This window comes from Aythya marila (assembly GCF_965140915.1).
Source record: "Aythya marila genome assembly, chromosome: 1".
Classification (NCBI taxonomy): domain Eukaryota; kingdom Metazoa; phylum Chordata; class Aves; order Anseriformes; family Anatidae; genus Aythya; species Aythya marila.
Window position 1 is genome coordinate 24,902,922 of NC_139042.1, and position 17,045 is coordinate 24,919,966.

Here is a 17,045-nt window from a genome sequence, read left to right on the forward strand (position 1 = left end):
GTTAAGCTAAAAATAAGATTAATTTGGTTATAGAAATTCCTTAAACAACAACACTTAAATTATTTCAAACTTGAAAATTTTCAAGAATTTTCTGAAAAAAATCAGCAAACACTGGCTAAAAAAGCAAAGCAGTTTGGATACACCAATGTAATCAGCATGCCTTGTGCTTTTCTGTTAACCCTCTGAGTATAACCATGGTATTCTGGATTTTTTTTTTTGTACATTAATGCTATGAAAATTTTAACTGAGAAATTAATTTCTATGTCATGAATTATTAAATCATGTTCAAAATATATTAGGGCTAGCCACCTCATCTACTGAGCAATTCATCCATCCTAGAACTTTAATTATCCGCTAGAGAAGCTAGTCTCTATAAGGGAACTATAAGGGAAGCTGAGATGATTGCCTTAGATTAGATGCTTAACTCTTGGATGGATGCATCTAGATGAGAGGAAGCCCATTTCAGGACCATTTCACTGTGCTATCACCTATGACGTATCACTACATTTTAACATTAAAGTTTGCTTACTGCGTGCAAACTCACTGGAATATTGCACTTAGGGTGGAGTCCACGTTATCCCCACCTACATTTAATTGAGAGGAATTAAGCTGGAAGTGATCCTGTTCTATTCTCCTGTTAGTACTTAGATCAGACCAACAGGCATTTCAAGACCAAATATTAGATGACCTGAGTCACCCTGTGGAAGTGCTTCTCTCCATCTCCCTCATGATAGATGGTGCCTACCATGACTGCCATCCATCTCAGTTAACTACATAAGCTTGTTGGGAGGAAGCTGGTCTTCTATACATAATATGCATTCAAAACAAAACAAAACCAATGAAACAAAAAATACCAAAACTCATCACATTTAGCACCAATACGATGCAAAGAAGATTCAAAAGTGAAATGAAGGAAGCAGTCAGGAGAACTGGTATGTGTTACAATAAAATGACCAAGGTGTGCTACATTGTCTCTCAGTTTATCACATTAGAAATAGTCTGATTCTTTGATTATTATCCTTTTTTTTTCTTTTTTCTTTTCCCAGTAGTGTTTCAACTATTTTTAGGCCATGTATTCTGCCTTCACTTACCCCAGAAATTCAGAGGTTACACAAGAAGAGGGGCAGATGCTAGCAAACAAGCCTGAACCATTACTATATCCACAAAACCATACGTATATATAGATATATATGGTTACATTTAAAATATATACAAATATATTTAAAACCAGCATGGAAACCTCTTTTAAAACAGTTTAAATATTCAGACACTTTTCCTTGAAGCCTAAAAAGAGGCTATCAGCAGTCTGAAACTCAATCTCTCACAGACCTTAAAATAACTTAAAATAAATATTTCTATAGTTACGTTCATAAAACATGAACTGAAGATCAGAAACACAGAAGACGCTGGGGATGAGTAGGGATTTCAGGATCTAGGATTATTTCTACATACATTTTAAGTAGTGCAAGATGGTGTAAGATGAAGGAGCCAAACGTCTTATTTTAATGACAACCCTGTATTCCAAAGCAAAGCAAAGGCGATACAAATATCCCAGATGGGTTTTTGAATAATATTTCTCCTGTGTAAGGTGAAATGTGTTTTTATATTATTTTTTCTCCTGATCTCCCTCTCTAATTAAGAAGAATGACCATTAGCCTTTGCTTTAAGCCTGCCAAATTTTCCCAGCAGTCAAGGAGCATGTGGTATTAATGGACAGCTTTTTGTTACCAAATGTATGTCTAGCATTTACATGGTTGAGCTGCATCTATTCTAAAGGGATAGCTGTAATATGATGTGGGAAGGACCATTCTGGAAAAACACGTGCCAGATCCTGACCTACTAAAAAGTGACGTAGGTAAGTAAATGGCAAGTGAAAATTTACCTTAGCAGAGAGTTTGGTCCCATGATAAAATGATCCCTGTCCTATCCAAATGTTATCAAACTATGGCCATTAACATCACAATGGCAGTGGCTGTGCCCTATCAACCAAGGGACTTCTCTCTGAAGGGACTCTAGAGTTGGATGGGCATGATCACGGATAATGCATAAATGCAGCCCTTTCCCAAACCCAAAACTCTGAAGACTTAGGTATGGCAGTTCCTTTATTCCTTCACCTCTTGCACCTGTGGAGTTCTCCAACAAGACACCTATTTGCTTCACTTAGGTTAAAATGTTGTTATTCGGGTTCCAACTAGAATAACTGAGCCCATGTGCCGGCACTGGGCTTCTGACTGTGGGTGTGTATTCAGAGATCAGTCTCCTAATGACTTAGGGTGCAATTCGACCTAGTAAACTCAATAATGTGAAGTTTAGTGTCTGATGTAAGCTTCTATCAGTGCTTCCCTCTATACTCAAAGGAACGGGAGCAATAGGTGAATCAAAGCATGAGTCCTTCCTAAAATGTGTGCCCATGACAGACGGGATGAATCAAACCTGGAAATACTTATCTCCCTGTATTGCCAAGAAGTCTGGAGATCTAATTAACACTAAATATCTCACTTCTAGTTTAACGTTGGGTGAAGTTAATTGCATTCTGTATGAAATACTTGTATCACTTGTGTGAAGATTCACAAGATGAAATTCTTGTATCCAAAATCTTCAAAGCTTTTAATATACAAATTTTCATGATGTAGGCAATGAAAGATGCATTTTAAAGGGTGGAGAAACAAAACAATTTCAGTGTTTTTTAAAGTACAATTCATTTGATACTTGCAACTAGAAATGCAAAAGAGCATTACACCAGATCCAACAAGCTGCAAGTTCAGTACCACAACTGCTCATAGTGATAGGTCCATGTACAAACACAACTCAGAACAGAAACTGTGCTCTAGGCAACTTGCCCTGTTCCTCCAAACTTTATTTATACTTCCCAGCAAGATCAGCAAAGTCTGCATATCTTTTTGGGCAGCATATTGATATTTCTATTTTTAAGATATGAAAGAGAAAGGGACAAGGAAAGAGGAAAAAAGGGGGAAGGAGGTAGGAAGAAAGAGGAAACCACATTTTTATGACTCTAAAAACACCATGACAAAATTTTAACTTCAGAGAGGAAAACATGAAATATTGTCAATTTCATGTGAGCAATAAGATAAATTTAATGTGTTTTTTTTTTTTTTTTTTTTTTTTTTTTTTTTTTTAGAATAGGATTTTGGAAGCTGGATTTTTCATTCCAGTGGAATTTTGAGTGAATTTATAATCATTTTTCTTTCAAACTATCACATTTGAAGCAAAAGTCTATGAAGCTTACTATTTCTGTGGAAGCCAATTTTATGATTATAGTTAAATGCTATAATGCTATATTAAGGTTTTAACAAATGGAAAATATGTATATTCTGTGTAAATGCCCATTTTATGAAATATTACAAATATAACTGGTGAGTCTTTTAGTTTATCCACTCTCAGACAAAACTTTCACTAATGCAGGTTAGGCTTTACATATATATTAAATGACTTTGTCTTCCCCAATTTAGAAATAATCTAGCTATTTTAAGGGTAATTCTCAATTTTAATCTTTAACTCTTGCCACATCAATAACTGTGGCTATCTATGGAATAATCAGATAATGCTGAGAGGATGTCTGTACGTTTTTGAATGTGAGGCAAAGGATCCAGGAACTTCTGAGCCAGATCATTACATACCATTACATGACAGAACGTATCCTCAAGCCATTTCCCAAGACACTGCATTGTCATTAGTAGTAAACAATATGGAAGCAACCTTTTGTGGCCATCATCATGTCATCTTCTGTAAACTTTGAGGCTGCCCTGAACTGAATTTCCCATTTATTTTGCACAGTATCTTCCAAAAACAGTCAATTTTCTATGGATGTATAATGCAGGTTTAGAATGAGCTGCAGTGGAAGATACTGTTGATTTCACTTTATTTTCATTTTTAAAGCTTGTAAGCAAGCGTGTGTTTAATATTGTTTTGGCCAGAAACTAGCAAGGAACTTTAGGGTACCATAAAAGATATGTGCGTATAAAAGCAAAAAAGCCAGAATAAAGCCCTAATGTGGGCTGTCAAGATTTAAGTTGATCATTTACTCAGAGGGTTAACATGTGCTAAAATTACATACTGCAGTTCCTAGCTTCACTGATGAAAACATTCACTGCTTCTATCTTGAAATAAAAAAGCAAAACAGCCTTAACCCTTTGAGGATCATGTTAGCAGCAAGTTGCAATCTAAACAGAGAACAAGTATTTCAATCAATTAGGAAATTATTCTTACAAAGATTCTGTAAGCACCCTTTTGTGTTCCAACATCCCAGCAGGTAGTGCTGGATAGATCGGATGTAATCACCTCACACAGGTCTGAAGGATTTTCAGGGTCTCAAAGGGTTAAAGCCAAGACTTTTGAGTAAAAGTGTTTTATTAAAAGGGTGAATTAGGTGAGCGAACAGTCTCGGATGAACTTGGTGAATAGTCTTCCGATTCGGAGTTGAGTTCAGGTGGAGCTTGCTGTGCCTTGTATCGTCCCCTCACATCCTGGTTGCGTCTTCGTCGGAAAACCTGCCTCTCCTTATCAAGAGCGGTGGTCTGGCAGGGGCATAAAATAAGAATAAATGAAATTAGGCTGTGTGTGAAATGCAAAGCTAATGAAAACCATGAGTTTGTATGTGGCCTGGAAATACCAGGGATAATAAATGTTCAGACCAAATTAAACCTGTTCTGATTCAGTCAGGTCTGAAAGGTTTAGCCCACAACATAGCTAAATGCTTTAAAAAGTGCATTTCCCAAACCTTAAGAGGTAAGTGTGACATCATCAAGTAGATACAGTACCATATATATGGATGCCATATGTTCTACTTCTGGATGCTATTAATTTCATACTTTAATAGATTCAGGTTTCAAGCCAAATACCAACTGACCTTCCCCCCACCCTTCTCAAAGTATAAATCTGTTTCTACAGGCAAGGCAGAGATATACGTTTGTCTTTGATTTGACCTAATGAAGGTTGATACACACTCACCCATGTTCAAATCAGTGCAATTGGCTAACAAAGATGGATTGTGATGAAGTTGTCAGACAAGAGAGGAAAAACAAACACTGAGGGGAGCTAGCCCAGCTCTTTGACACCTCCTCATGCCACTCAATGGATGTTCTTAGGGAGAACACTGAAGAGCTCTGATGGAGAGACCCATTTAAGCCTGACCATCCTGTCTCTTCCTGTTAACCAAGGTCTATCAAATTAAATAGTCTGCTAATTTTAATCTAGAGTCCAGATATGGATGGGCAAATCCAAGAACGGGGAAGGAGAATGTTTACTTGATGGGCTTTAATTTTTTTGATCATTTTCTGCTACAGTTGAAAATGCAATTCTTAATAAGATGGCTGTAACTTCTAGCCACAACCTTTCTTCTGCTTTGTCTGGGACATTTACAAGGTGAAACTGCAACCCAGGTAAGGGCAGTCCAAGTCTGACTTCAAACATGAGACTGGATTTCACTATTTTCCTGATTACAGGGCATTAGACTGCAGTCCCTGAAAGCACTGTAAAATTACAAATTCAACGGGATGGCCTTGATTCAGCAAGAGCACTTTGACACATAGTTAACTGCTTTCTGAAGCAGGGTTGATTTCTTAAAATATGACCCATGATTTGTTTACGAAAAAGCAAAAAGGAAAAAGGCAGGTGACTAGTAAGATGACCCACAAAATGGAAACAAATATCTGGTCATAGCACTGCAGGCAAAGGTAACTTTGAGAACTGAATAGGTTTAACTGTTAAGTCTTGTAAAGTATTTTTTTCCCTAGTATGAAAATCTCCATCTAAAAAAATGCAGCCAAAAGGTTACTCTGCTTCAAAGGATTTATTGTTTTCTCTTGAGATATACATGACTGATTTCTCTAGAAAATGTACCAGTTATAGTGTGAGCCTCATAGGAGAGCAGAGATGCATTTATAGCCAACATATTTTTGAGAACAAAATGAAAACTAAATCCATCATACCAGTGCAGAATAGCATTATAGCAATCCATGCTCTAAAATAATGCAATCAGCATTCAATAATGATGTAATAGAGACAGAAAGATGGACAAGAGTACAGAGCTACTATAGCAAATGGATTTAGTTAGGCTAAGTTGCTGAACTATTATTTCTGCGTCCAGAACCTACAGAGCACTACTTTAAGCGGGTAAAATAATTAACTTTGATAAGTTCATCCCTGTATTTTAAATAATTGCTACAAAATCCAACACTTATCATCTGCTGAGAGTTTCTTTGTTTACTGTTAATCTTTCGGTTAAGAATTCTCATTAGTATTTTCAATGCCTTCAATGTTTCTCAGCCTTGAACCAATTCAGTTTTTGATTATTTTTTAATGTGAAACAGAAGAATACCTAGATCTTTTACACACAGTGAATATACTGCATACAGTATGTAATTCTGTGTGAAAATTGAAAAGAATGGCATATATTACCATTCTATAAAATACAGATTTCCATTTAAAAGATTTTTTTATGCTTACAGGAAATAAGCATTTATTTAAAGTTTAAACCACATCACATCATCCTGTGGTAATAGATACTCTCCTCTGAGAAGGTTAAACATTTCTGGCCGAATAAATAAAAATGCTTGTATTAAATTCAAAATTTATTTTTAAAGCCTGGTACATGAGAATGGTAAACGTATATGCAAAAAAAAAAAAAAAAAAAAAAAAAAGTATTTAAAATTAAGTTACACAGAAGTGAATACTCTCAAATAAAAGATTCTTTTTAAAGTTTAGCCTAGAGTTTTGTTGTTTTTTTTTAAGGACAAAATTGTGAAACTGCAAAACTAGTTAGACAATTAAATATCATGACATCATTTTACAGATGCCTTTAAAAATAAAATCCCAGATACTGCATTTCTACTATTGTTAAGGAAGCTTTGGGGGCTATTTGTTTAAACATATGTAAAGGCACTTCTTGCCTCAACAACCAAAAATGTTAGAGAAGCAAAAAACCCTGATGGTTCTACCTAATCAGGCACTTTATGCTACAGTTTGTAGGACCAAGTATTTTTGGCTTCTTAATCCTTCAGAAACTTCCTGAGATATTTTTGAGACTATTTTTATTTACATTTTTACCTAAAGTCTCCCTTGAATTTGATCTGATTGACTTTTATCTATAAAGCCATGGCAGACTTGGTGGCAGTATATGCTTACTCTCTTGTGCTGAGACAGTGCCTTTCTCACCCAACAAGGTTAACGAAAATGTGTGAGTCAAAGGGAATACTGATCTAATGAAATCAAAAATACATGGATTGTATTCTAACATCTGTGTTTTAACATGTCAGAACTGCAAAATGGGTCAGTTCTGGACACAAACAGAGCACTCACAATTCCTGCTGGACTTGCAAGAATGGGTTTATTTCACCCAATGTTACAGTGGTATTTTGCATTTCCAGTGTCCATCATACTGCCATTCAGTATAGCCATTCTGCATTCTGCACAGATGTTACTTTTCCTCTAATGAGGCCAGTTACTTTTTACCTCCAAACAATTTCAAAATATGCTAGATTAATGCTTTGCAATGCAGGGGAGGTGGCAATATACTTCAGAGTATTGATTGCATGTGTTTCCTAAGTCATCTCACCTACTGTACCCTCTTGTGCATGTGAACATATTACAAAATCAGCATTCTCATTCTCATTGCTATTTTGGTAACAAGTCCTTTTATATGCATCGTCTTGGATTAATAGATTTATTATTTCATCATTCAGCTGGGTGGTTGACCAGTGCATGAACTGGTCCATTATGGATTTTCAGGGCATTTCTACTTTAAGCTACTCCTTCAATAAATAATAAGAGGATCTGAAGTGCACTTATGCTTCAGAGGGCTGCAAAGCCCAGATTTTCATTATCACATTTTGACATTTTTTTCTCAGCTTGAGGTGAGAGAGTGAGAACTTTGAGCACTATATGATAATAATGGCAACTAAAATGTAAGTATGGTGTTCTTATTTAAGCTATGTGGCTGTCCTCTTACAATCCATATGAGGAAATGTAGAGCTTCTTATCCAGTAGCAGATAAGTGGATTGCCTTTAATAGTTTGGTGCTGATGGGTCTGAAGCACTTCATTAAGCACTAATGTATTTTGCATCAACATTTAGTAATCCTGACACCCAGTACCAAATGGTTAACAAGCCTTTTTTTTTTTTTTTTTTTTTTTTTTTTTTTGGGAAATACATTTCATTTGAAGTAATATAGCATGATTTTAAAATTATTGTTTCTGCCATCTATATAGTAATACGTCATCTATATAGTAATACGTCATCTATATAGTAAGTTTCTAGGATTTTACCATAGGGAACATCATTTTCCTGATCTCTAATTCATGATGTTGCAGGACTCCTGATCCATACAAATTCTTTTACTCTTGGAAGATGTGGAAGTCTGTGTTTATGAACAGACATTCAAAAACTACAGCTGCTTTGATATATATGTGGGATTTGCAGAAGGAAGCACCTTATTTTAGCTGTGGGGAGATATTTTCTGTCAGGTCAGTAATTATTGGATTGAAGTAACAGCATTTTATGAAGCAAGCAGTGCCTGTTTTTCTTTTCACTTGTCTTAATTTACTGCTGGCTACCAAATACAGATATATATTCATTTCATTAATAAAAGAACATTATTGTTGCATTTTGCCTCTTAGCCCATCCATTATTCATACCAGCTAGGAGACTGAACTGGGGATGCAGCTGTTCATGCATTAATCTAAGAACCCTTCCCTTCACTTGTTTTCGTTCTGCAGGAACATATTTGCAATTTGTCTGTAATTTTTGTGATGCTTTGTTAGTGTGTGGAATTAAATAGACATATGCATTGAAACATTGGTCTTTATCTTCCCATGCATTCTTTTATATACACATATGTGCATAGATGTGTTTAAATGCTCACTCCGACATAATTTTATCCTATTTCCTTAAGCTTCTGGCTGGTGACCTTGATACATTGAGATATGTAACGGCAGATTTCCGGTCCGTAAAAATGACCATTAAGCAATAGCAGCAGCTTTACAATGCAAGGGCATGAGGGCACGCCAGGCACCCTTTCAGTCTGTCCTTTTTATATTGTTTTCCATTGGCTTCTCAGGTTATATATATATGTGTGTGTATATATATATATATATACATATAAGTATGATTGATTCATGATTCCAGACACTTCTTGGAGAGTGCTACAAAGTTTGCAAGCACCTCAGTCCAGGAGTGAAAGACATTTATTTTTAGCCCCTCAAGCACAAGCCATAACTAAGTCAAGTTACATGGTGATTTGGAGACGTGCAAATGACCACATCGAGGGGACAAATCCATCGAGTGGATTTGAACCTAGACCTCCAAATGCAAAAGGCCAGTGCTTTAGTGCACCATGTAACTTCGGGCATGGAATTTTGCTAACACAAACGTAAAAAAGAAAGAAAATCAAATCAATTTGATGTATGCTTCATACAGTATTGGTGAGTGAATACAAAGATAAGTATTCCACATGTATAACTGCTGAATTCATATTGCCATATTTAAGCCTGTGTTTACTCTTTGACATCCCTCCTTTTTGGAGACACAATTCCTCAGCTGGTTTCAATTACACGTGGAAGAGACTTAGTGCCAAGTTGTTTGCATGGGTGAATTTTATTTATAGTTTGTAAATCAGTTGTGGTTTTCTTAGTCAAAGAGCAGGAGAAGAGATTTTAAATGAGTTTAGATGTTTGTCTGTTTTCACCAGTATTAAGTTTACAGAGGGTTTTACTGCATTTAAAATGGCACTTTGCAGATAGCAAGCCTAATTCCCAACCACTCTGCCCACTGTCAAGACATTTGCCTTTACCTTTTGACTTGAAAGTGTACTGTATCCACTTGGGACAGGTGTAAGTAACTTGACAGATGCAAAGTACTGGGAATTAGGTACCAAACACAAACTGGAATGAAGGATTTTCAAATGAGCTATTCAGATACTTTTTAAAACTGGGACAGAGAGAACTGTACTTTAAAAATCCAGTATTTTATGAATTCGTTATCAACAGGATTGATGATTTCATTACACATATGTGTAACTGGTGTCCTTGCTATTGTCATTATTTAGCTAATTAATGACTTTCCCATAATGACTTAATGACTTTTCCTGGGTTTTATTTTACTCCTTTAGTTTTTTACATGTCTGTAGATAAATCAAAAATAATATACATTAACTTTTTATACTTATCTTAGATATACTAATATTTTATACAAATACTTTATATTAGATACACCCACTCTGGTGTTCTCTTCATATTCTGAAGCCGCCCAAATAGGCAGAAAATGGCCATGTTGGCAGTAGCAGATTAAAAACGTGTTAAGATTCAGACATAAACCAGAACCAGTAAGGTAATTTAGGCAGTGTCAAAGAAAACGTTGGCAAGTTATGCAAAATATTGTCTTCAAAATGTGCTGCCACTGGCAAGAGTTGGTAATGTAGCTGAAGAAGGCTAAGTTCTGGCCATTGCAACACTTGGGGCAAAAGGGAAGTTACTTCAAGCCTTAGGCTTGAAATACTTTCACTCTTAATATTCTGGTTTAGTTAGAAAAAGGCCAAAAAACTTGAGCCACAAAAATGTTAAAAGCCTCCATTAAGAAGATTATAAAGAAAAGTTCCTCATAAGAAAGTAAATCTAGACATTTCTAAAGGACAATGGGGGGCCAACCTATCCATTTGGATTTTTTGTGGTCACTTTGTGTGGTCATTTTTTGTGCTAAGTTCCAGCAGAAGGAAAATTGTAGATTAATATATTGCTTTTGACCCTTCTGGAAATTAACCTATTAGCAAACAGGCTGACTTTGGCGGAAAAAACAATCCCAAACATAATACTTCTCAGAGATGAGAAATGGGTGATCTCTGCTGTCTTTAACTTGAGTTGGCATTGGTAATTTAGGGTGAATGAACATGGGAATGCACCATAGGCAGAATCCACCTACCCCCAGGCTGCCTTTCCTGGCTATCAAGAATAGCCTCGACCAAACCTATCATCTTTGGGTCTAAGTGATTTCAGTGATTTGGCCCCTGTATTTTTTGTTTGTTTGTTTGTTTGTTTGCTCCTTATATTGGAGGAATATTGAAAGGTTTTCTATCCATTGTATTTTATACTGGCTACAACGACTATTACTGGGCATAAGGTTTGTTGCATTTTAGTACCTCGAAAAAGTCCTGTCACTTAAAACACTTGCACATATTATCTTCCTGACAAGAAATAAAACAGGATGCAAAATGAGCAGTTGGAAAATTAGGATTTAGAGGCACTTTGAATAGGAAAGTCTTAGGTAGAGAAAGGAAAAGGTTTTCTGGTTGATTGAAGGAGGAAATAGTGCTATTTAAAAAGATATTTTAGAAGACTGCTAGAAACTAGGGATGAAAATGATCAAAGGAGCAGAGAAGAAATGAATAGTTTAACACTAACAAAGGGAGCATTACATTTTCCTTGGGACCTGCTTTCATTTTCGCTGTACTTGTGAATTCAGGTTAATTTTCATGGGCCTGTGACAAATTAACTGTTTTATAGATCGAAATTGATGAACCTTTCATATGCTTTGCATTTGTGCTCGCAGTTACCACTAAAAGTAAACAATTGCTAAATCGAAAATGGTTTTATTTATACTAAAATGCTGGTCACTACAGCAGTTGCTTGTTTTTTGGAGATGAAAGAGGAACAAATACAGACCAGGGCTTGTTCTAAGCTACCCCTGTTATAGCATTTCCTAATTACGCCTATGAGCCCTGCTCTCCCAATTTGCCTTTGCACACTAGGTGCACTGTTTAGAAAGCACTAATTATAAACATTGTTGTTACTGCCCCCAGCTGGAAAACAGAGCAGTTTATGTATGAATACGGGAGATTATCGCCCATCTGCTCCAGCCCATTATTCAGGGATGTGTCATTTTGTATGCTGATGGCAGCCATTACTAGTGCTTTAGTCAAATGGCCTTTTTTTATTATTATTTTTATAGAGTTTATTTATTTACCAAGTTGCAGGATTGGAGTCTTTCCCTCTACCTCTCCAAAATGCATATGGTTTGTTTCAAAATCTGGGCTGTGCAGTTAAACTGAGTCAAGGCCAATCTGAGACGGGTCTCTAGCACAGGCTCCTTTCTGGTTGTCTGCTCTCCCTGAAGCTGGATTAAAAAAAAAAATAAAAAAAAATCCAATACTCTATATAACAAATGGAAAGACAGATTTTAAATGTATTTATTTTGGTGGAGAGGGACGGGGGAGGAGCTAAATAAAAAGTAGCAAAGCAGAAAAGGAGTGTAAACTGATCATGGGTAGCAATTATACTATGGGAAGATAAATCAGTGATGAAGCTCTTGTGAGCTTTCCTCTGTTTTACAGAAAAGGCATTACGTTTGCAGCTATTTGACAAAGTCCTGCCTGACATAAAATGCCATCTTTCTTTAGGAAGTGGAAAAGATAAATGCTTTTAATACTATCACACTTGGCTGAAGCTGGGCACTCAGGACCCATTCTCCCCTTCTTCAAGAGCAAAACCAAAAAGCACAGCTGCTGTGCTGCTGTCTCCTCACTTAGCTGTGTTACAGGACTGGAGCCTGGGAAGAATGATGCCAAGGGACAAAACAGACAAAGCATGTTTTACTATTATTTTTTTTCAGGTTGCAGAAGGTTATAGCCATGAAGACAAGTGCGGTAGGCTAGAATTACAGGTACTGCTACACATTCAAACACTCGGAGTGGAAGAGTTGCTCAATTCCTGCCAGCCAGTGTTTAAATGATGGATGGGAACTACTTTTCTACTTCTTGGCTGAGAAGTAGGATTTTTTTTTTCTTTCCCCAGAACATCCATATCACAATCTACTTAATCCTCAGTGTGCGCTCAGGGAACTGCTAGGTTTTATGGAAACTGTGCTGCAGCCCGATCCATGCACTCAGTGAAATGATCCAGGGGTGGAATTTTGCTTCACTGGAACACTTGCAGTGATCAGCTCTGCTGTTTCGCCAATGTGGTTAATTTGCTGATTTTTTCCAAATACCTCACAGACGAGTTTTTAAAGGCTTGAATCATTACAGTGTTAGAAAACTCAGCTTTCGTGAGAAACTTATAAAAATCTCCTTAGCTATCAAAACCCAGGTCTTGTGAGTAATAATGAGGAAAAAAGCCAGCAAATAACCACTTGATGGAAACTGCAGGGCCCTTGATTGATTGAGGAGGTGTGTGGGCCTCGTGTGGGCTATCAGAACAGGATCCCTCCTTGCCCCCGCTCCAAAATAACCCCCTCCCACCCAGAGACCCATTTTATCATACAGCCAGCTAACGACAACCCTGGCACAGTTACACAATGAAGAAAAAATATATTAAAAAGACTCATGCAATATTAAAAAAAAATCAAAGAAAAAGAAATAGGTATCAGAAGGGTTTTAAACACAAAATAGAAAGAATGCATCGTTAGAAACACAAGCTTACCAGCACATACAATGCATTGTATTTCATTGAACTTGGGAGAGTTTCTACGTACTACGTTCTGCAAATGCATTGTTCCATCTAAGGTAAGGATTGTGTTCAGTGGGTTTAAAACGACAGTATATAGCTCCACATCTCGCATGGAAAAAAAGGAGGAAAATATATATGCTGAGAGCCTGTTGCTGCTCCGTGCGTTTAGAGGCAGGAGCAGGCAGGAAGCGGATGCCTTAAGAAGCAATAGGAGGGGGGGGCACACCCCAGCATATCTGGAAGGGTTTCTATATACACTGTCCTTTTAACTAGAAGGGGAACTGAGACTGAGCATGTGCGATGGAGAGAAAGCTGGCGATGTGGGTGTGAGGGATGGGTGAAGAGAGGGAATGGGGAGGGGGGAGGTGTGTGGCATCTCAACCGAGATTCAAACGAAACCGATAAAAGCAGCGTATGGACCGGAGAACAAATCAAAAAGCATGTTTATCCACCGAAGGAACTGGTTAATGGAGACTGCCAGCACGTTGCCATGGAAACACTGACTGTTGGCGCTGCACCATCTCATACCTTATCCAATACATTCCTGGTTGTTGGTAGTAGTCCAAAGACCCTGATCTCTTGATGGTAAACCCGTGGTCCAGCTGAGCAGAGAGAAACGGGGCAACTCAGTGGATCGACATTAGGCTAAAGAATTAAGACTCCAGAGCAAGCCGTTCCTTATTTATGTGCAATATTTACTGTTTTCACTTTCAGAAGGCACTTATCTAGCATCCTAAAGCTATGTACCGGAGACGAGAAAGAAAAGAAAGAAGTAAAGAAACAAAAGGAAAAGATACTAACTTTAGAGTCTGTCTTCCTAAATTAGAAGCCAATTTATTCAAGCTAAAATGGAGTTTGCGAAATAGGTTACTTAATGCATAATGCATTCATTTAAAAGTCTGACAAATATCTTGTTACCTCCGAAGACAGAAGTGCCCTTTTAAGTTGCACATACCAGTAATGGAAAATTATCTTTTGCAATTAAACTGAGAGGTTTAATAATTTCTAAAAAATGCAGTGCAACCATCACAAGGAGCAGGCTAGACAGACTACACAAGGCTTAAATTAGACTGCTTCATAATCATGGAATGTGTAAAGATGAAAAGAATCAGGTTTTGATACCCCATCAATCATGGTAATTCATTTCTAAAAATGCGTTAACCTTGGAGAGGACTACTCAGAGCCATGAATAACATTGTTTATCATTTCAGCTTACACCTCATGCTCAAAAAGATAACAGTACAAAACTATTAGGTTTAAAATTGCACCAATTAAAGTCAAAATGGAAATGAACTTAACATTGTGTCCAGTAAAGTGTGCTCGAGGTATTATTTAAGGAATATAGATCTTTGAAGTTTAGTTTATCGTTACAAGAATAATGTGCATAGGAACAAAGAAAACAGGCTGTTTTCTCTAACCCTCCTGGTGCTGCACTAGCAAACGGTTGAGACATCATTAGCTGAGTTAAATAGGATTTTAGGGGTAAATATCTTGAGGGAGACACTCTGCCCACTTTAAAAATGGAAGTTGTGATGCTTTTCACATTTTTCCCTATGAAAAGGCCATTTTGTGCTTCAGTAAGAGCGTGGCATATATTTCCTACACTGGGAACGGTTTCTAATTCTAAATTCAGGAAAATGGTTCAACACGCTTCTGGTTATGAACTACTTAAAGGGTAGCTACGAGCTAACTGCAAATTTAAATTTTTCTTGATGACTATATTGCAAGTGTGGAATTTGAGAATTTATTCTTTTTTTGTTAAAACAATGCCTGTTTCATCTTAATTAGAATTATATGCAGGACGTTTCCTGTTTAAAACATGAGAACCTTGTACCTATAGTTCATTTTCTGTTGCCTTAACTACACTGGTCTGCTATTGCCATCTACTGGCTACATACTATACTGCATATAAACATATAAAAGGGATGCTTTATTAAAAAGCAGATCAAAAAGATCGCTCTAAAATCGGATAGCAAAAAGGTAAGATAGCTAAAATCAGGGGACTTAGCTTTCTAATAAGAGTTCAAACAATTTAGCCAGTGTGGAAATAATTCCACTAAAAAAACAGATGATACACACTGAGCCCAGAACAACACAAACAACGGATAGGAAGTGACATCTGAGTCACGGGTTCATCTTTAAGCCAAGCAAAACTAACAGACTGAACTTGGCTTCTCTTCCACACCACCCAAGAAATCCCCCTTTTAAAAATGCCACTTGCAAGTCGTCATTTGGTTTTATACTCAGCGGAAGGCATGGCAATGACCCATCCACTGCCCTCCCCTTGCCTGGCTGCAGGCAGCAGCCCCAGTTTGGCATCCCCAGCTGACATTGGCCCCCTGCAAGAGGCAGAAAGCTGCATCAACTTCCAGCATAGCTTTTTTCCTTTTCTGTCCTACTCCATTCCTGCGAGTCTCCAGCTGGAATTTACTCTCATTGCCAAGACAGAGACCTCAAACAACCTTAGCATTACATTATCGTTAGTCTTTTCCTCTGTCTTAACAATGGCAAAAATACAAGCACATAAGTGACAACATACAGGCAAAGCTTTAACATTTTAGACGAGAACACAAACTGAATGATGCTCAGTTAATATACAGAATTATGGTACACCTCTGGATTGTGAAAGTATTCTTTTTAAAAAAAAAAAAGAAAAAAAAAAAAGAAAATAAAAAAAGAAAAAAAACGATTTTGGCTCTTGGCATTAAGACACTGCCACTAAAACCTACAGTGTACAGCCACAGATTATTGTTTAGTGGCCAAATAAAACATGGGATGACATCCTTGAAGAACTGAATGAAAAATTCCAGTCCCAATTTTCGAAAAAGACTACTTAGTGAAGGCCTGTTTTTGTGATTTTACTGCAGTGTCTTTATAAACACCATCACAGATGTACAAAATAAGCTGTATGAGAAACCTGACCCTGCAAATCTTTTGGCACGTACTTAGCAGTAACATGGCCATTCTGACACAGACCAATGGGGACCTAGCCTGGCAGCCTGTCTTCTGCAGTGACCAGTAGTTAATGCTTATGACAAGAGTTTAAGAACAGGGCAAGTATAGAGATCTTTCTCCTACACACTCTCCCATCAGCAAGCAGTGTTTTTTAGGCACTTGTTAATTCTATTGCTGTTTTAGAAGCTGGCTCTCCAATTAAAATTTTGCTGGCAAAGCTATGTTGGTTTAAGGGAATTTTTTCCCAACTGACATAGTTATGCTGGCAGAACTTTTAATGAAGTATTAATGTACGAACAGAAAAGTCTCTTTGCCGGTGCAGTTAATTTTGTTTGAGAAATCATCTCCTACATCAGCAAAGGAGCTACTTTCCTAGGCATGCACAACACGTTCATTCTGGTAGTTTGTCCAAATGGCCAAATCCTTCCAAATGTGGACAAACTTAAAGTCTGGACACATGCGTGAGAACTTGTAGGATGTCTCCATCCTGAATGGTCAGAGGTAACTTTTACATCAACAAAGCAAACGTACTCCTGAGCAAAAGGAGTCCATACAATGTACTTGGACATTGCTGAAGGAAGCAGTAGCCACAGTACACATACGTAAAAAACACATGGCTTCAAACTTCCTCCCAGTCAA

At 37.2% G+C, this 17,045-nt stretch overlaps 1 protein-coding gene across 2 annotated transcripts in view; it reads right to left on the minus strand.

The window, feature by feature from the left end:
* Positions 1 to 530: 530 nt before the first annotated feature.
* The window catches only part of DCLK1 (doublecortin like kinase 1), a 238,149-nt gene continuing 221,634 nt past the window's right edge, over positions 531 to 17,045 (minus strand). The window contains exons 17-18 of one of the 2 annotated variants that reach the window (XM_082775455.1): positions 13,980 to 14,053; positions 531 to 4,535 (exon numbers count right to left, since the gene is read on the minus strand). In XM_082775455.1, coding sequence (XP_082631581.1) covers positions 4,478 to 4,535; positions 13,980 to 14,053 — 132 coding nt within the window. In that variant the 3' untranslated portion in view covers positions 531 to 4,477. The remainder of the gene's footprint in view (positions 4,536 to 13,979; positions 14,054 to 17,045) is intronic. The other variant, XM_082775454.1, reaches the window with a different exon arrangement.